General features: G+C 49.2%; 1 protein-coding gene across 1 annotated transcript; it reads left to right on the top strand.

Moving 5' to 3' along the window:
- Positions 1-3,970: 3,970 nt before the first annotated feature.
- On the top strand, positions 3,971-20,502 carry IL27RA (interleukin 27 receptor subunit alpha; the record flags this gene model as incomplete). Its single annotated transcript, XM_082835619.1, is given in 15 exon segments — positions 3,971-4,070; positions 4,483-4,600; positions 7,858-8,015; positions 8,098-8,255; positions 9,726-9,885; positions 10,191-10,264; positions 13,636-13,819; positions 13,915-14,103; positions 16,001-16,102; positions 16,177-16,335; positions 19,292-19,417; positions 19,788-19,881; positions 20,067-20,160; positions 20,280-20,438; positions 20,440-20,502. Coding segments are annotated over 15 exon segments (1,938 nt in total).
- Between the last annotated feature and the right edge of the window lie 84 nt (positions 20,503-20,586).

Below are 20,586 nucleotides of genomic sequence, written 5' to 3'. Positions count from 1 at the left end.
GGTTATTACAAAATATTGAGTATAGTTCCCTGTGCTATACAGTAGGTCCTTGTTGGTTATCTATTTTATATATAGTAGTGTGTATATGTTAATCCCAAACTCCTAATTTATCCCTCCCTCACCCCTTTCCCCTTTGGTAATGATAAGTTTGTCTTCTGTCTGTGGGTCTATTTCTGTTTTGTAAATAAGTTCATTTGTATCCGGAAAGCCCACTGTTAAACAGCCCACTGTTAAGATGGTACATTTAAAATTATGGTAACATAACATGAAATGTACCATCTTAACCATTTTAAGTGTCCAGTTCAACGACATAAAGTACATTCACATGGTCGTGCAACCATCACTACCATCCATCTCCACAACCCTTTTCATCTGCGAAACTGAAACTCTGTTGCCATAACAATGTTTTAAAAAATAAATTTACTTCTTTATTTTTGGCTGCATTGGGTCTGTTGCTGCACGCGGGCTTTCTCTAGTTGCGGCGAGCGGGGCCTACTCTTCGTTGCGGTTCGCGGGCTTATTGCAGTGGCTTCTCTTGTTGGGGAGCGTGGGCTCTAGGCACGCAGGTTTCAGTAGTTGTGGTGCATGAGCTTAGTCGCTCTGTGGCATGTGGAATCTTCCCGGACCAGGGCTCGAACCTGTGTCCCCTGCATTGGCAGGCAGATTCCTAACCACTGCACCACCAGGGAAGTCCCAAGAGTATTTTTTAATCCTTAAAAATTTTCCCTGGGGGGAGGGATGCATTTGGAGATTGGGACTGACATACACACACTACTATAAATAAAATAGATAACTAATAAGAACCTACTGTATAGAACAGGGAACTCTACTCAATACTCTGTAATGGCCTATATGGGAAAATAATCTAAAAAAACAGTGGATATATGTGTATGTATAACTGATTCACTTTGCTGTGCACCTGAAACTAACACAACATTGTAAATCAACTATACTCCAATAAAAGTTAAAAAAAAATTTTTCCCTTGGAGAGCATGAGCTCTGGAACCAGAGGCTCTGTTTGAACCCCAACTCCCACCTCCACTTACTAGCTGATCTTGGGCACCTTAGGTCACTCTTCTGTTTCCTCACCTGTAACCTGGAGACAGTCTTAGTCCTAGTCTCATAGTCCAGTGGCTCTTAAAGGTGTGGTTTCTGAACAAGGACCAACTGTATAGCACAGGGAACTCTGCTCAATGTTATGTGGCAGCCTGGATGGGAGGGGAGTTTGGGGAAGAATGGATACATGTGTATGTATAGCTGAGGCCCTTTGCTGTGCACCTGAAACTACCACAACATTATGAATTGGCTATACTCCAATATAAAATAAAAAGTTAAAAAAAAAAAAAGTGTGGTTTCTGGACCGGCAGCATTAGCATGGCCCGGAAATTTGTCGCCAATGCAGATTTTCAGACACTCTGCACATAGGGCCCAGTGATGTGTGTTTTAACAAGCCCTCCAGGAGATTCGGAGACTTGCTCAAATGAGAACTATTATCATAGGCTGTTGGGAGGATTAAATCAATTAAACAAATATACATATTTAGAGCAGTGCCTGGCCCCACAGTGCATACTGTGTAAGCACTCATTTTTCTTGTTATTATGGAGAAGGCCTGGGACCCTAGCAGTATGGTGGTGATGGGGGGCTGGCTGTGCCCTCTCTCCCGGTCTGGTGGGGATCTGGGTTCCTGGTCTCTGCTAAGTGGAGGCCTTCTCACGTCTCTCTGTTGAAGATGACAGTGAGCTGGACCACGTCACCCCATCCCTGGTGAAAGGTTAGCGCTTGGTCCGGGAAACGGGAAAGGTCAGTGCTGGAGGGGTGGAGGGGGCCGCGTGCCTGCCTCCTCTCTGCTAGTGGAGATAAAGGAGGTCACTTTGCTCCCCCATGACAGGCATGACAAGAGGGGGGAGCTAAGATGTATAAATGGGGGGCCAGGAGGCGGTGGCGGCACCAACCACAGGAAGCTGCCTTGCTGTGCCACCTCTCACATCTCAGGCAGCCCTGTCCAGCATGGCCAAACGTCCTCTGCTGCTGCTGCTGGCCATGGGGGTGCTGGCTGGGGAGCTGTGGACAGAGGCCCAGGCAGCACCCTACGGAGTGAAGCTTTGCGGCCGTGAATTCATCCGAGCAGTCATCTTCACCTGTGGGGGCTCCTGGTGGAGACGGTCAGACATCCTGGCCCATGAAGCTATGGGTGAGGCTGGGGAGGTGCTGTGTGTGTGTTAGGGGCACTGACAGGACACAAGATGGGTCCAAGGAGCCAGGGACAGAGGTGAGATGAGGGGCTGGGGCAGGAGAGTCCCTCCTCCACCACATGCAGCTGGGGAGATGGGCCAGGCCCTCAAAGCTGTGTCAAGGCTGGGGGAGCCGGATGGGGGAGGGGCAGCAAGCCATCCACATCAGCTAAAAGTCTGCTGCTACTTGGGAGCCCTGTGCCCTGCATTAGGCAAGGCTGCTCTTTGCACAACACTGGGACGTGCCTTTCAGAAGCCGAAACTAAAGTGCTTTCCAAGCCTTCAGGGAAGGGAGTGTGAGGGATGTGGTGAGTACAAGGCTAGATTTGCCACCTAGTAGGTGACCCTCCTACCAAGTTGCTTTCCTCCCCTGATGCTCTTTATCTGCAAAAGGGAGGCACAGCCCCTGTATCTTGCAGGTTTGTTAAGCAGCAAAATTCAGTGAAAACAGATTGGGACAAAGTTGAGTGCCTACCATGTGCCAGACACTATTCTAAGTTTTTTTAAATGGGTATTAATTAACTCATCTACTCTGTATAAAACCCTGGAAGGTAGGAGTTATTATTATCCCCGTTTTGCCGACAAGGAAACGGAAGCTGAGAGATGATAATGGGATTGGTGCTCAGTCAGTTCAGCTCCCAAACACATGTTCTTAACCATCAGGTCCTCAGTAAATAAATAGTAGGGGAAAAGATATGACAGAAGAGGAAAGTCAAGCTCAATGAGGTTGAGTAAGCTGCCCATCAAAGCGGGAACCCAGGCCTGAATGGAATCAAAATCTTTACTCAGGAGGCTGAGTCACAAGAACAGAGAAGTAGCTGGACCAGCCAGGATCCTGGACTCTGGGTTTGACAGATGAAATCAGCAGCCTCTGCTAGAAGGGGAACTGGGCAGCCAGGGAGCACCAGGGTGAACGCCCCAGCCCTGCCATCCACCTAACCGGTATCCAGCTGGGCACCTGTTTCTGGCCCCTCATGCATTCATTCATCAGCGAGTCTCAGAGGTCAGGCACTGTGGACTTGGACAGAGTCCCCCCACCCAATCCTGACCTTTGAGCAGCCTGCCTATCCTGACCCTACCCTGACCCTGACCTCTCCGCAGCCCATATCATGCCTTTCCTGTCCTACACTGTCTCCTGCTGCAAAGGATGCCCCTACTCTACCCAAACTGGCCACACTGAGACCCTTACCCAAACTGTGACTCTCTCCTGTCCCAACTGTGGCCACTGTCCCCTTGCCAGCCCCAATTATACCACCACCCCATTCCAGCCTTTGCCCGCTCCCGTCCCCCTGTCTGCCAGCCCCTCTTCCTCCGACCTCACCTGCTGGGGGTTCTAAAGCTGCGGACCCCAGGGTTGGTGGAGGGCCCCCTGGGTTCCCTTCATATCCTGGGGTGGGAAGCTCAGTGGGGAGAACGGATCAGAACCTTCTCCAACCCCAAAGATAAAAAGTTCCAAAGGACTCGGCATCCTGTTGGGGGAGGGGAGGGGCAGGTGTCTGCGGAGCTCGGCCACGCCTCAGCGCCGCCCACCCCCTACTACCCCTCCTCAGCCCCCGCGAGGGACTTTCCGGGGCAGCGGAGGGGCGGGGAGCCGAAGCGCAAGGTGCGGAGGCGGCTGGGAGGGGCGGCTCCGCTTCCCTTTGCTGTTCGGGTGCTGGACCCCGAGAGACAAGCGGGCGGCGCTGCAGCGCTGGGCCGGGCAGGGCCGGGCCAGACCGGACTGGGGGCGCGGGGACGCCATGCGGGGAACCCGGGCCGCTCCCTTCCCGCCGCGGCGGCGGCCGAAGCTGGTTTTGCTGCCTCTGTTGATGCTGCTATTCTGCAGGACTCGGCCCCAGGGTGAGTTACGGAGCGAACTCGTGTCGGCGCTCTGCCGCCGCGCTCCGCGGAAACGCACATCCTCCAGGGTGAACCGCAAGTTTGTGGAATGAATGACAAAGGTCCGGATGCCACTCTGCTCCCCCCCGGGACAGGGACCGGGCGATGAGAGGAGTTGGGGAATGGGCGGCAGCGAGGTGGGAGCCAGGGTCCGGGGTTGGGGGGTGGTAGGGGAAAGGGCTCTTCGGGTGGTAACAGGATGTAGCTGATAGAGGGAGGGGAGGAGTTATGCCCTAAGCCTGTGGAGCGGTGCCCAACGCCCCCTTCCTGCTGATCACTTCCGTAAGGGGTGGGGGGAGTTCAAGTTCTGGGGTGTGAGGGCGGCTGGGGGAATTGACCCCCTTCCCTCGGACCCTCCCTCCTCCCTCTCCAGGCAGCCCTGGGCCATTGCAGTGCTATGGATTTGGACCCTTGGGCGACTTGAACTGCTCATGGGAGCCTCTTGGGGACCTGGGAGCCCCTTCCACGCTGTACCTCCAGAGCCAGAAGTAGTGAGTACAATGGAGTGATTTGGGGAAACAGAGGCTTTGGCAGAGTGACCACTCAGGTTCTAGACTTCTCAGGTTGAGAGGACCCATTAGTCCTGCCCACCCGCACCCCCCAGCCCTGCCCCACTCTCAAGCCCTTCACTTCCAGGTTCCCTCATTTCCTTGCTGTGTTACCCTGGACCAGTCACTTTCCCTCTCTGAGCCTCTGTTTCTTCCTCTATCAAGTAGCGATAATAATGGAACCTGCCTCTCAAGGCTGGTTCTGAGAATTCAATGAGTTAGGCACTTGGGAAAGAAAATGCTTAATGATTAGAAGCTATTTTTATTGCTGTGTGACCTTAGGCAAATAGCTTAACCTCTCTGAGCATATGAAAAGATCATTTGGTCTGGTGCCAGGGATGCAGCAGTGAAAGAGACACAGAAAGCCTTGTGAAGCCCACATTCTGAGGGGGTGACTGATGTTGCTTCACAATGAATCACACCTGGAAACACAAATTCATTTCAAATTTGGCTAAGTGAGAGGAGAGGGAAAGGAACATTTGAAGATGGGAACAGGGATGGGAGGCTGTTTTTTTTTTTTAACGATGGTAAAATACACATAAAATTTACCACTTTTTTTCTCAGCCTTTTTTAAGTGTACAGTTCAGTGGAATTAAGTACAGTCACATTGTTGTGCAACCATCACCACCACCCATGTCCAGAAGAGGGGCGGGGGCTAGGGTTTTAAATTGGTAGAGGATGAGGGAGTAAGAGAAGCTCTTCCCCTTTTTTTTTAACGAGGTGAAATTCACATAACATGAAATTAACCATTTGCCAGTGAAGGGTTCAGTGGCGTTGAGTGCATTCACAATGTTGTTCAACCGGTGCCTCTATCTAGTTCCGAAACATGTCCATCACCCCAAAACGAAGTTCCATCCCCAACAGCAGGCACTTCCTATTCCCTGGCAACTACTAATCTACTTTCTGTCTCTGAATTTGCCTGTTCTGGACATTTCACATAAATGGGATCGTATGGCCTGTGGTCTTTTGTATCTGGCTTCTTTCACTTAGCATGTTTCTCAGGTTCATTGATGTCGTAGCGAATCAGAACTTCGTTCCTTTTTGTGGCTGAACAATATTCCACTGTATGGATATACTATGTTCATCCACTCATCTGTTGATGGACATTTGGGTTGTTTCCACCGTTGGGCAATTGCAATTGGGCGATCGTGACTAGCACTGCTTTGAACATAATGTGTACACGTTTTTGAGTCCTGTTTGCAGTTCTTTGGGGTATATGCCTAGGAGTAGAATGGCTGGGGCATATGGCAGTTCTGTGTTTAACTTTTTGAGGAACCACCTAACTGTTTTCTGCAACAGCTACGCCGTTTTATGTTCCTACCAGCAACATAACATAACACATGTGTTTTTGTTGTTTTTTTCTGAAGGCCTTGATTTGAACCTTTGAAATCCAACCCTTTGGGATGTCCTCAACGCCTCTCTCTCTCTCTCTGTCACCCACAGCAGGCCTTGCCAGCTCTACCTGCTACATTATGCAGAATCTGGCACTCCTCGCTTCCTCAGCACCCACCATAGTCCAGTTCCATCATCGCTGGCCTGGACCGTGCAGTCACCTCCTCCCTGGACTCGGTTTCCACCCATAGCCCCACAGTCTGTTCTCCACCACAGCATCCAGAGGACACCTGTGAACTTCGGTTTTATTTTTTTTTTAATATTTCTTTCTTTCTTTCTTTGGCTGTTCTGGGTTTTAGTTGCAGCATGTGGGATCTTCGTTGCGGCATGCGGGATCTAGTTCCCTGACCAGGGATCGAACCCGGGCCCCCTGAATTGGGAGCACGGAGTCTTTTTTTTTTTTTTTTAATTTATTTATTTATTTTATTTTTGGCTGTGTTGGGTCTTCATTGCTGTGCGCGGGCTTTCTCTAGTTGTGGCGATTGGGGGCTACTCTTCTTTGCGGTGCGTGGGCTTCTCATCGCAGTGGCTTCTCTTGTTGCGGAACACAGGCTCTAGGCGCGCAGCATTCAGTAGTTGTGGCACACAGGCTCAGTATTCGTGGCTCGCGGGCTTAGTTGCTCTGCGGGGCATGTGGGATCTTAACAGACCAGGCCTGGAACCCCTGTCCCCTGCATCGGCAGGCGGATTCTTAACCATTGGACCACCAGGGAAGTCCCGCACCTGTGAACTTCTGAATCAGGGCATGTCCCTCCCCAGCTCACAGCCCTCCAGGGCTCCCACCTCACTCAGGGTAAAAGCCGAAATCCTTCCTGCAGCCCAACAGGCCCTGTATAATTTGCCTGTCACCTCCCTGCCCTCACCTTCTCCCACTTTCTCGCTCACTCACTCTACCCCAGAGGACAAGCCTCCTCCTCACTGTTCTTCGTAAAACACCAGGCCCAGTTTGGCCACAGGAGCTTTGCACCAGCTGCTCCCTCTTCCTAAAATGCTCTTCCCGAGGTATTGCGTTGTTCCACACCACATCCTTCAGGCCTTTATTCAAATGTCTCATCAGAGAGCTTTCCTGACCACCTTTCCTAAAATAGCACTGTCACTCTTCATCCTATCATCACACTGAATCCCTCTCACCCTGCTTTATTGTTCTCTGTATCGCTTATACCACCATCAGTTATACATTTATGAGTTTCTCATTTGCCTCCCCCACTGGAGCACCAGCTCCGGATAGTGGATCCTTGCCTGCTTTGGTCATAGTCCTATTCCCAGCTTCTACAACAGAAGTATATATTTGCTGAGTGAACAGTTGCGTAGAAGTCAATGTGCGTATACGTAATAGGTGCTCAGTAAACAAAATAACCAATGCTCATGTAACATGTATTGTGCCCCTGACACTTGCTGTTCTAAATGCGGTCCATTTCTCATCTCATTGTTCCCCTCCCCATTCAGCCCTTTCAGCAAGCACTTTTTAAAAAAGACATTTATTTATTTGGCTGTGCCAGGTCTTAGTTGCGGCACACTCGTTGGGACACGCGGGATCTAGTTCCCTAACCAGGGATCGAACCATGGTCATTGGGAGCACCGAGTCTGAACCACTGGACCACCAGGGAAGTCCCTCAGGAGGCAATTTTATCACCCTCGTTTTGTAGATGAGGAAACTGAGGCACAGAGAAGTTGAGTTGCTTGCTCAAGGTCACACAGCTCTGAAGCAGGAGAACTGGGATTTGAACCCAGGCAGAAAATATGTTATCATTATGGCTCTGGGCCCAGCCCACCGTATGCTGCCCCGATTCTCGCATCTCTCCTCACAGCCACTCCAACAAAACCTGGACTGTGGCAGTGCCCACTGGGCAGAGCCGGGTGACCATTCCACGGGAACAGCTCACCACGTCTGACGAACTCCTTGTCTGGGTGGCCAAGGCAGGCCAACCTCTCTGGCCCCCAGTCTTCGTGAACCTCGAAACCCGAAGTAACAGGCGGGAGTGGGGGTTTGCTATGTGTGGGGTGGGTGGTCTTGGAGGCCCTGGCTCAATGCACCTCCCCTTCCTCAGTGAAGCCGGATGCCCCCCAACTGTACCCTGATGTGGACTTCTCAGAGGATGACCCCCTAGAGGCCACTGTCCAATGGGCCCCTCCTATGTGGCCACCCCATAAGGTCTTGGTCTGCCAGTTCTACTACCGAAGATGCCAGGAGATGGCCTGGATGCTGGTGAGTGTCAGGGACCCTTTTCCCCCACTCTACTCTGGGCGGAGCCCGGGACATCATTCCCAAATCAGACACCTAGCTCAGAGCTCATTCCTCAGCTGGCCCTGGAGTCTGTCCACATTCCTCACAGAAGGCCTGTACATGCATCTTGTTCAGCTAAAAAATGTTCCCCCAAGATAATCTATAAATTCCATGCAGTCCCAATCCAAATTCCACTTGGAATTTTTTTTTTTTTTGGCCACGCCGCGAGGTTGTGCTTGTGGGATCTTAGTTCCTCGACCAGGGGTTGAACCCGGGCCCTCGGTAGTGAAAGCAAGGAGTCCTAACCACTGGACCTCCAGGGAATTCCTTCCACTTGGAATTTTTGAGAAACTCAGTAAACTTCCTCTAACATTTTTGTGAATGAATAAAAATCCTCAAATAGCTTACCTTAACCTTAAAATAAGAGGTTAACAGCAGACACTTAGCATCTACTGTGTGCTGTCTATTGAATCCTTACAAGAACTCTTTGAGGTAGATGTGTTTTATGCCTACCCATTTTACAGATGATGAACAGAGCCTGGTTTTCAGTAAACGCTCAAAAGTAATAAAAGCAGCTCACGTTTCTGAGCACCTGCCACGCGTCAGGGCCCAAGCTAAGCAATCTGCATGGATTATCTTGATGAGTACCAACCTCCCTATATAGTAGATGCTTTTAAGATCTCTATTTTATAGTTGGGGAAGCTGAACCTCAGAGAGGTTAAACAACTTTCCCAAGTTCACACAGCAAAAAAAATGGAAGACAACTCCAGTGCAATGGGACCCCAGGAGTTGGGGAGCCTGCCCATGCACTTTAAGAGCACAGCACCAAAGTTGCAAGTATTTTTCATCTCATATCTCATTGGCCAGAACTTAGTCACATGGTCTCACCTGATTGCAAGGGAGACTGGGAAATGTAGTCTTTATTCTTGACACACGTTCCTGACAGATACTCAAGGGTTCTATTTCCAAAGGAAGAAGGGGAGAATGGATATTGGGGATAACCCACTGTTTCAGTTACAGCTTTTCATGCAAAACACTACAATATAGAGCAGAGTTGTTGTCACTATGAATATTCATGCAATTCAGAGCAATGCTCAGATGCAGACTTTGCAATCTAACTGCCTGGGTATGAATCTCAGCTCCAGAACTCACCAGCTATGTGACCTTGGGTATGTCACTTCCCCGCTCTTGGCCTCAGTTTTCCTCATCTGTAAAATGAGAAGAATATTAATAATAGAATTTACCACCTACTGCTATACCTGGCACAGAGGATAATCAACTTGTCTCTTTTTTCCAGGGATTGTCCCAATTTTAAAACCAAAAGCCCTGTGTCCTAGGAACCCACTTGATCCCAGGCAAAGCAGGACAGTATTGGTCATGCTATTGACATATAAGGCCAGGTACTTTCAATTCAATCTTCAGCCTCATCATTCTCCCCTGTCTCTCCCCCAGCTGGAACCTGAAGTGAAATCCATACCCCTGACCCCTGTTGATATCCAGGACCTGGAGCTAGCCACTGGCTATGAGGTATCTGGCCGCTGTCACGTGGAGGAAGAAGAGGATCTGTGGAGCGAGTGGAGCCCCATTCTGTCCTTCCAGACACCACCCTCTGGTGAGGATCTCTGGGCTTACCCCTACACCCTCAGCCCCTCTCCTGGAAGCCTGGCCAATCATGCCATTCTTATTTGTCATATTTTATAGTTGGGAAAGCTGAACCTCAGAGAGGTTAAGCAACTTTCCTAAGCTCACACAGCAAAAAAAAAATTGAAGACAACTCCAGCGCAGTGGGACCCCAGGAGTCGGGGAGCCTGCCCTTGCACTTTAAGAGCACAACCCCAGAGTTGCACATATCTTTCATCTCATATCTCATTGGCTAGAACTTAGTCACATGGTCTCTCCTTTTTTCATCCTTGCCAGCTCCAAAAGATGTGTGGATATCAGGGAACATCTGTGGGGCACCAGGCGGACAGGAACCCCTGCTTCTGTGGAAGGTGAGTTGTGAGGACCATGTCTCTGCACGTGTCAGGAAACCCCAAATAACAGTGACGTAGAGGACTTCCCTGGTGGTCCAGTGGCTAAGGCTCCGTACTCCCAATGCAGGGGGCCCGGGTTTGATCCCTGGTCGGGGAACTAGATCCCACATGCTGCAGCTAAAGATCCCACATGCTGCAACTAAAAGATTCCTCATGCCACAACGAAGATCCTGCATGCCGCAACTAAGACCCAACACAGCCAAATAAATAAAATAAATAAATATTAAAAAACCGAAAAACCATGTTGTAGGGAGTTCCCTGGTGGTCCTGTGGTTAGGACTCTGGGCTTTCTCTGCGGAGAGCCTGGGTTCAGTGCCTGGTTGGGAATAAAAATCCTGCTGAGCAGTGGGGCAAAAAAAACACAGACCAAGAAAACAAAAAAAAACAAGCCAAACCAAAAAACCCCCCAAAACAATGATGTAAACAAGACAAAGGTTACTATGCTGCCCTCTTGAGGTTGCTTCAGGGCTTCAAGGAGGGGATGCTCAGAGAGGTCCTGGCATAGTGCTGGGTGCAGAGAAAGACTCCACCAATGTTGGCTGAATCTAGGAGATCTGAGCTGAGACATGAAGATGGGTACAAGTGTTCCAGTCGGGGGGACACCAGGTGCAAAGATTTAGAAGCAAGACTAGGCTCAGCTCCGCAAAATATAGCAGAATATGCTAAGGACTTTGATGCTAGTGTTAAAGGGCATTGTGAGATGACAGACAAGAGTGAAACAGTCCTCACTGATGAAAATCTGCTGAGCACCTACCGTGTTCCAGACATTGCAAGGCCCTGGCTCACAGTAAATATGGCAAGAGACAAAACAACAGGGCTCATACTTTCTTGGGCCACACAATCTAATATCACTAACTTTAACCATGCATAATACTTACAGAGCTCTTATTATGTGCCAGGTCCTCGCCTCCAACACTTATTTACATTCACTAACTTTACAGATGGGAAAATGAGACATAGAGAGGCTACCCCAAACCAAACAACAGCTACGTGGCAGAGCTGAGGTTCTCTGGCTTTCAAACCTTAATTCACAGTTTCAGTGCCTCTGTTTTATTATTTTTTTTAATTCATTTTTTTTTCTTACTTTTTTGGCCATGCTGCACGACATGTGGGATCTTAGTTCCCCAACCGGGGATCAAACCTGTGCCCCCTGCATTGGAAGTGCAGAGTCTTAACCACTGGACTGCCAGGGACGTCCCTCGTGCCTCTATTTTATAACACATACTTTGTAATGCCCCCTTACTATACTGAAATGAAATACATAGCTAATATAACCCATATCTACATATATTTTAAAATGTGTATAATACAGTGTATTGTATTATAGCATACAGTGTACAGTGTATTGTAACATTCAGTAGAAAATAAAGGGGAAATAAGGCCACTACATAATGGCAAAATATTCAGTTCACCAGTATGATATGAATACTAAATCTGTACGTACCTCATAACGTGGCTTTAAAATACATAAAGTAAAAATCGATAGAACTACAAGGAGAACTCCATAGAGTCCACAACCGTCGTGGGAGATTTTAACATACCCCTCTAAGTAATTTCATAACAAGCAGATGGAAAAACAAGTCAAGATCCAGAGAATCTGAACATATGCATAACAAACAACCTAATGGACTCACACAGGAAACATCAGAACATGCATTCTTTCCATATGCAAACAGGACATTTACCCAAATCATCCACATGCTAGGCTATTGAGCTGGTTTCCAAGGACTTCAAAGGGATGAGGTGATGCTGGGCACATTGAAAAATTCTCTGATCAGAACACAGATTGTGCTGGAAATAGATAATAAAAAAGTGCTTAGAAAGTCCCCGTATGTTCAGAATATTTCAAAATTCAGTGAATGTTAAAACCAGGTCCCAAAAGGTTTTGTATTTATACATCAAAATGTGTTTGGTTCTAGGATCAGTTAAAATTATTAGACAGGGTTTTTCATCTACAGAAGTTTCTAGTTGGGATGACCTTCAGAAGTCACAAGGGACGTGGGACAATTTTTTTATTTCTAGGAGAGGGTAGTGTCCCTGGCTCTTGCCCATCAAATACGAATCATTGAGGCAACCAAATATTCTCACAAGTTTCCCCAAAGCACTCTGGAGAGTACTATCCTCTTTGCTATGCGTAATTACTCCTCTATACAACAGTGGGAATTTTGCAGTCCCAAAGAACTGCACAAGACAAACTAAGGTAAGGTGAGGGAAGACAGGGTCATATAAGTGCGTGGTCAGATCCTGCCTGTCTTTAGTTAAAATCTTTTTTATTTATTTATTTATTATTTATTTATTTATTTTATTTATATTTTTGGCTGCCTTGGGTCTTCGTTGCTGCGTGCGGGCTTTCTCTAGTTGCGGCGAGCAGGGACTACTCTTCGTTGCGGTGCGCGGGCTTCTCATTGCCGTGGCTCCTCTTGTTGCAGAGCATGGGCTCTAGGCGCGTGGGCTTCAGTAGTTGTGGCACACAGGCTCAGTAGTTCTGGCTCGCAGGCTCTAGAGCGCAGGCTCAGTAGTTGTGGCGCATGGGCTTAGTTGCTCCGTGGCATGTGGGGTCTTCCCGGACCAGGGCTTGAACCCGTGTCCCCTGCATTGGCAGGCGGATTCTTAACCACTGTGCCACCAGGGAAGTCCTAGTTAAAATCTTGATAATTTGTTTGTCATGGTTTTTCTTTTTTGCATTAATTATTTTTAATTAAAAAAAATTTTTTTTGACCGCGCCGAGCCTCATGTGGGAACTTAGTTCCCCAACCAGGGATCAAACCCACGCCCCCTGCATTGGAAGCGCAGAGACTTAACCACTGGACCGCCAGGGAAATCCCTGCATTAATTTTGATTGATTAAAATATTGCGTACAACAGGGTCCTACTGTATAGCACAGGGAACTATATTCAATACCCTGGATAAACCATAATGGAAAAGAATATGAAAAAGAATGTACACATATGTATAACTGAGTCACTTTGCTGTACAGCAGTAATTAACACAACATTGTAATTCAACTATACTTCAACTACAACTATACTGAAAAATAAAAAAAAAATTTTTAAATATTGCATTAAAATATAATTCATCTTGGTTGGATTTTTGGTATCCTCTTGTTTTGCCGCCAAGGTGAGTGCCTCACTCACCTCACCCTAGTTCTGGCCCAGGAGTTGTATTCTAATTCCACCTCTGCCACTGAGCCACTCTTGAGACTCGGTTTCTTCGTCTTAGAGTGAAACAAAAATATTTCCCAGACTGGTTTGTCAGGTGACCTCACTGAGAAGCACAGTATGTGCCTGATAAGTGGGAGATATTAACCACTTCTTACCCTCATCGCTCAGGCCTCGGGGCACTGCGTGCAGATGAGCTACAGAGTCTGGTTCCAGATTAAAGATCAGGAGGTGATCCAGGAGGAGACCTCATGTTGCAACATCTCCATCCCCACTCAAGCGGAGTGGGCTGGGGTGTCCGCCATCAATGCCACAAGCTGGGAGCCTCCTACCAACCTCTCTTTGGCCTGCTTGGGTAAGAGGCTGTGAGCTTCCTCTGAGCAATGCCCTGGAGGTGCAAGAGGGGACTTCCCGAGTGGACAGCTGAGATTTCTCCTCCGTATCCTCTAGGTCCAGGCTTTGCCCCGCGTGGTGTGGTGGTCAGCATCATCCCTGTAAGCTCGGATCTGCTGGTGACTTGGCAACAGGGGTCCGGGGGGCTGCAGGGGCATGTGGTGGACTGGGCTCGAGATGGTGACCCCCTGGAGGATCTCAACTGGGTCTGGCTTCCTCCTGGAAACCTCAGTGCTGTGTTGCCAGGTGAGGCCCCAGGACACCTGGGTTCCCATTTCAGCTGTTGGAGAGTGGACTCATGGCTGGATTTGCAGAAGAGAGTGTTCAAGTATCATTAATTCATGCAAGAAATATTCATTGACTACCTACTGTGTGCCAGGCCATGTTCTAGACACTGGTACACAGTGATGGTCGCTGATGCGTATTGGCATTTACCATAAGCATTAAATCATTCAAACTTCCTTATAAAGTAGGTTTCTGCTATTATCATACAGATAAAGAAAAAGGCCCAGAGAGGTTAAGCAACTCACCTGAGGCCATACAGCAAGTATGTGGTAGAACCAGGATTTGAACCACATAGTCGGGCTCCTGAAGCTGAACCCTGAACCATCACCCTACTCTCCTCTCAGCAGCATCCCCACCCTCATCCCCACCAACATCTCCATCCTCATCTTGTAGGGCAGGCACCCAATGAAACAAAAAACAAGTACATCTGTAATGTAATTGGGGCAAAGTAAATCAGGGTAAGGGAGAGGAGGGAGGATAGCTATGTCAGAAAAAAAAGGTAGGAAAGGTCTCTCTGGGAAGGTGCTATTTGAACTAAGACCTGAAGGAGGCGAGACAGAGAGCCATGAGGATGTCTAAGGGAAAAGCAAGAGGGAACAAACAGTGCAAAGGCCCTGGGGCAGGATTGTGCCTGATGTGTTAGAGCAGCAGTGAGGAGGCCAGCGTGGCTGGAGTGGAATGAGCAAGGGGGAAAGTGGGAGGAGGTGAGGGCAGGGAGGTGATGGGGCAGAGTGTGCAAAGCCTTGTGGGTCATGGGGAGAACTTTGGCTTTTGTTCTGAGTCAGGTGGGAGCCACAGAGGGTTCTGTGCAGAGGAAGGATGTGTCCTGACTCAGGTGCTTACAGGCACCCCCTGGCTGCTGTGGGAGGAACAGACTGGGAGGGCAAGGGTTGGAGGTAAGAGACCCAGGAGAAGGGACTGTGTATGTCCAGGTGGGACATGGTGGGAACTGGACCAGGTGGGGACCAAGGAAGGGAGAGAAGCAGGCAGATTCTTGTTGGGGAGTCTTAGAGCAGAATTTTGGGGACCCGTTTGGATATGTTGCACCTCATGTGCTCATCCAAGTGGAATTGTCCATGGGACTATCAGATACTCAAGTCTCAGGTCTAGCAATAAGTTCTAGGCGGAGATTTAACACTGGGGAGTCTGTCCTTGGTGTAAAGAACTTGGGAGAGCACGAGAAGGTGTTGAGCGAGAGATTTAGCACAGAGTCCCAAGACCCATAAGTATATATGGACAAAAGAAGAGGAGCCCCAATTCTGGAAAATTCCCAGTTGGGGAAGCCCATATGGCAGCATTAGGTTTTGAGAAGGGATTTCAGGAGCCTTACTTACTGTGATGGGCGGTGTTAGGGCCCCACTCATAGTCCAGCATTTGACTATCTCCCAGCCTCTGGCACCTGCATTCCTGGCCTGAGGGCTTTTTCTGATCTGAAGCATTTTGCCTGCCTGGACAGCTGGAAGTGCCGGGGAATCAAAGCCCCTCAGATGCAGCCCTCTACCAATGACTGATGATGGTTGATGGATAAATACCCCAGCTCCCACCCTCCTCGGGTGGGACAGTGCTCAGGATCGTGCTCTCTGCTGCCACACAGAGTTCGCCAGCAGGACTGAGCCTTGGTTGGCCATGTTGGGAACTTGTTCTCTAACACATATTTACTGGGTGACTCTCCTTCCCTGCTTCACTTCCCCACTGCCCTATTGGTGTTTTCTGGGGTTGCCTCCCAGATCAGTTACATTTATTCAAATTCTTATATCAAGGTGTCCTTCTGGGGACACAAATGAAGATTCCTACAAAATAAGAAATGAGTCGGGGAGGGGAGCCAACTCTAACTGGTCTTTGCTCCTCCCCCACTCAGGGGATTTCGAAGGAGGGGTGCCCTACCAAATCACGGTGACAGCAGTCTCTCCTTGGGGCTTGGCCCCTGCCCCCTCCGTCTGGAAGTTCAGAGAGGAACTAGGTAAGTGGTGGGGCTGGAGGATGGAGGGTCCTGGAACCCTGGCAGAACTTGACCCGCTGACTTTCTCTCACCAGTACCCCTGGCAGGGCCAGTGCTTTGGCGACTCCAGGATAGCCCCCCAGGGACCCCTGCTGTAGCGTGGGGAGAGGTCCCAAGGCACCAACTTCGGGGCCATCTCACCCACTACACCCTGTGTGCACAGAGTGGGACCAGGCCTTCTGTCTGCATGAATGGTGAGCTCCACTGCCGCCTGCCCCTGCTCCCAGCCCCCACAAGACCCACCCTACCCCTCCCCTTACCCCCAGATGGGCCCCTTTGGCTCCCTCTCAGCCCCTGGGAGAACACACACTATCATGGGTTCCCTAGTGGATAATAACCCCGGTGGCTATCAACGTAATAGACTGTCATTTGGCTATTAAAAAAGGAGACTCCGATCTATATTTATTGACATTGAAAGATGCCTGTCATATCTTATTAAGCGAAAAAGGTAAAAGGATTGTAAAACTTTGTGGGGTTCCATTTTTGTAAAATAAACCCAGTACTGAGTGAAGCAGAGGCACAAATATGAAAAGAAATTCCCCCACAATGTCAATAGGGACTGTAGGATTACATATGATTTTTTTTTTTTTTTTTTTTTTTTTTGCGGTACGCGGGCCTCTCACTGTTGTGGCCTCTCCCGTTGCGGAGCACGGGCTCCGGACACGCAGGCTTAGCGGCCATGGCTCACGGGCCCAGCCGCTCCACGGCATGTGGGATCTTCCCGGACCGCGGCACAAACCCGTGTCCCCTGCATCAGCAGGCAGACTCTCAACCACTGCGCCACCAGAGAAGCCCTACATGTGATTTTTAAAATTTATTTATTTGGCTCTGTCGGGTCTTAGCTGTGGCATGTGGAATCTAGTTCCCTGACCAGGAATTGAACCCAGGTCCCCTGCATTGGTTCTTAGCCACTGGACTACCAGGGAAGTCCCTAAAGATGACTTTTATTTCTTTTTCATACGTTTGGGTGTAGGCTAAATTTTTACTCTGAGCACAAATTCCTTTTTAAAATACCTTTTTACCCTTTCCACTCCAGTTTTATTGAGATGTAATTGACAGCATCACCGTGTAAGTTTAAGGTATACAGTGTAACGGTTTGGCTTACGAATATTGTGAAATGATTCCCATAAGTTTAGTTAACATCCATCATCTCATATAGATACAATAAAAAGAAAGAGCAGAACAATAATAAAAATTCAAAATACCCTTTTTTTCTAATTACCAAAGTTATCTGTTCTTTTTTTAAAAACTGACACATTGAAGTATACTCAAGTATATCGTCATTCTCATCATTTCACTGATACGGACAATGCAGCTTCCATATTTTGCCATGTGTACGTTAACATAGAGATAGGAGTTGTGCTTTTTGAAAGTTTTAAACTTTTTTATTATAGAAAATTTCAAGCACAAACAAAAGTTGGAAAAAGGGCTTCCCTGGTGGCGCAGTGGTTGAGAGTCCGCCTGTCGATGCAGGGGACACGGGTTCGTGCCCCGGCCCGGGAAGATCCCACATGCCGCGGAGCGGCTGGGCCCGTGAGCCATGGCCGCTGAGCCTGCGCGTCCGGAGCCTGTGCTCCGCAACGGGAGAGGCCACAACAGTGTGAGGCCCGCATATCACAAAAAAAAAAAAAAAAAGTTGGAAAAATAGTATAACAAATCCTTGTGTACCCACCATCCAGTTTCAATGGTTTTCTGCATTTTATCAATCTTGTTTCAATTTATCCCCCCACTTTTTTTTTCTAGAGCCTTTGGCATCATTTCACCCCTAAATAATTGGGTACTTCAGCATTTGTCTCTAACCGATAAAGCCTTTTTTTTAAACATAGATACTTTGCCATGATTGCACCTTGCACAAGTATATAGATGTCCTTAGGTTAAAAATCATATATATTTATGTGTACATGTACCTATAATTAAAAGAGGACTATGTTATAGGCCCCTGAAGCTTATGAACGTGGTGTTTTGCAACTTTCTTTTTCTCACCCGATTTCACTTGGACATCTTTCCGTGGCAGTATATCTTGATCCGTATTCATGTCTCCTCTAATCCTATGACAAACCAAAAAGCTGCTTCCTCTCTTGGCTTAAAAACCAAAAAGGGCAATTCAGTTAAAAAGTAAACAAAAACAGTTCCAGGAGATGCAAATGTATTCCCCTCGTCTGGGGTGAATTTCCCTTCACTGGATTCTGTGCAGGTGAGGGATATGATACTCATGCATCCTTTTATTTATTCAAATATACAGTCGACCCTTGAATGGCAGGTTCGAACTGCGCAGGTCCAGTTATACATGACTTTTTTCAATAGTAAATAGTACAGTACTATCTGCGTTTGGTTGAATCTGCAAATGTGGAACTGGGCATCCAGAGAAACCACAGATAAGGAGGGTGGACTATAAGTTATACTGTACTTAGATTTTTTAAAGAGTGGAGGGTCGGCACCCCAACCTCTGCATTGTTCAAAGGTCAACTGTATATCTTTTTTTTCTTTTGGTTTCGTTGCGTCTTTGTTGCTGCACGCGGGCTTTCTCTAGTTGCGGCGAGCGGGAGCTAGTCTTTGTTGCGGTGCACAGGCTTCTCATTGTGGTGGCTTCTCTTGTTGCGGAGCGTGGGCTCTAGGCGTGCAGGCTCAGTAGTTGTGGCGCACGGGCTTAGTTGCTCCACGGCATGTGGGATCTTCCCGGACCGGGGCTTGAACCAGGGCTTGAACCCGTGTCCCCTGCGTTGGCAGGCGGATTCTAAACCACTGTGCCACCAGGTTAAGTCCCCTGTATATCATTTTTGAGTGCTTTTTATGTGCAGGCGCTGATCCAGGTGCTGGGAATATGGCCCTCGTGGAGCTAACTTTCTAATGGGGGACATGAAGGTATAGACAAAGTAAATAAGGTCTAAGCAGTGTGTCAGATGGTGATAAGTGGTGGATAGAGAATAAAGTAAGGAAGATGAGTGGTGAAGCAGGCGCTATTTTACTCGCGGGGCGGGGGCGGTCAGGGAAGGCCTCACTGAGAAGGTGACCTTGCAGCAAAGAGCTGAAGGAGATGAGGAAGGAGCCATGTGGCTATCTGGGGGAGAGTGTTGCAGACAGCATGGCACGTGCAAAGGTCCTGAGATGGGACTTGACTGCCTCCCCAACCGCTCTGGGTGTGTCCTTCAGTGAGTGGCAGCACCCGGACCATCACCCTGCCCGACCTTCACTGGGGTACCTGTGAGCTGTGGGTGACCGCGTCCACCATCGCAGGACAGGGCCCACCGGGTCCGAGCCTCCGCTTTCACCTACCAGGTATGGGCCTGGGGCAGGACTGCCATGGGAGGGGTCCCGGAGAGAGGGGCATTGGAGGGGGTTATGTAATCATTACTGAACTTCAGGGGGTGGACATGTAGACTTCGGGGTGTTGATGCTGCTAAATACTGCTGTGGATTATCAAGCAATGTGTGTCTCTGACCCTTTCGCTCCATCCCTGACCTTGACCTTTTCACAAGCCCCACTCCCACCCCAATATTTCCCCCACCCTTAGCCCCTACCCATTCATAGGCCCTGCCCTTTTATCCACCTCCCTTACCTATTCCCAGCTCCACCCATGAGCCTTACCTGACCCCTCCCCACCTCCCTGGTGTCCAGATGTTCTTCTGCCCCTCCCCCCTCCCTCCAGATAACACCCTGAAATGGAAAGTTCTGCCAGTTGTCCTTCTCGTATGGGGTTTGCTCCTGGCGGGCTGTGGCGTGAGCCTAGCTACCTCCGGAAGGTGAGGCTGTCATACCCATGGGTCTCTGCCCAGGTTGGGAGGGCAGCTGGACGTTAGCTGAGCTTGGGGAGAGATGTGGTAAGGGGATGAGGCTTCAGGGCTCTGTGACGTTCCCGGACCCTACGATCTGGGCATGGGTGTCTAGCCGCCTGGATTCCCTGCCCTGACTCTTACCTGCTTGCCAGGTGCGTCCACCTGTGGCACAAGGTACTACCCCACTGGGTCTGGGAGAAGGTTCCTGATCCTGCCAACAGTAATTTCAGCCTGCCCCACATGAAGGTGAGCAGAAAGCTGGGCTCATCAGGGCCCTCTGGGGGATTGGGGAAACCTCGGACAGTGGGGAGTAGGTGAGAATTGGCGGGTATGAGGGGAGGAATCTCAGCCTCTTCTCTTCCCAGGAGGTGCCCCAGGCCCAGCCCCCTGGGGACTTGCCCATCCTGGAAGTGGAGGAGATAGAGCAGGTACCGATTATGGAGGCCCCCCAGGCCTCAGCCCCACTGGACTCTGGATATGAGAAACACTTCCTGCCCACACCCGAGGAGCTGGGCTTTCTGGGCCACACCCCAGGTTCCAGGTTATGGACTGAACCAACCCCAGGAGGGGAGAGGGGTGCTCATTTGACAGATGAAGACACTGAGGCTCAAAGAAGCTGAGTCACTTGCTTGAGGACACCCAGCCAAGGAAGAGCTGAGATTGAAGGACCCC

The sequence above is a fragment of the Leucopleurus acutus genome (genome assembly GCF_964270905.1).
Source record: "Leucopleurus acutus genome assembly, chromosome: 3".
NCBI classification, from domain to species: Eukaryota; Metazoa; Chordata; class Mammalia; order Artiodactyla; family Delphinidae; genus Leucopleurus; species Leucopleurus acutus.
The sequence above is the reverse complement of the archived record's forward strand: the minus strand, read 5'-3'. Positions and strand labels throughout refer to the sequence as shown.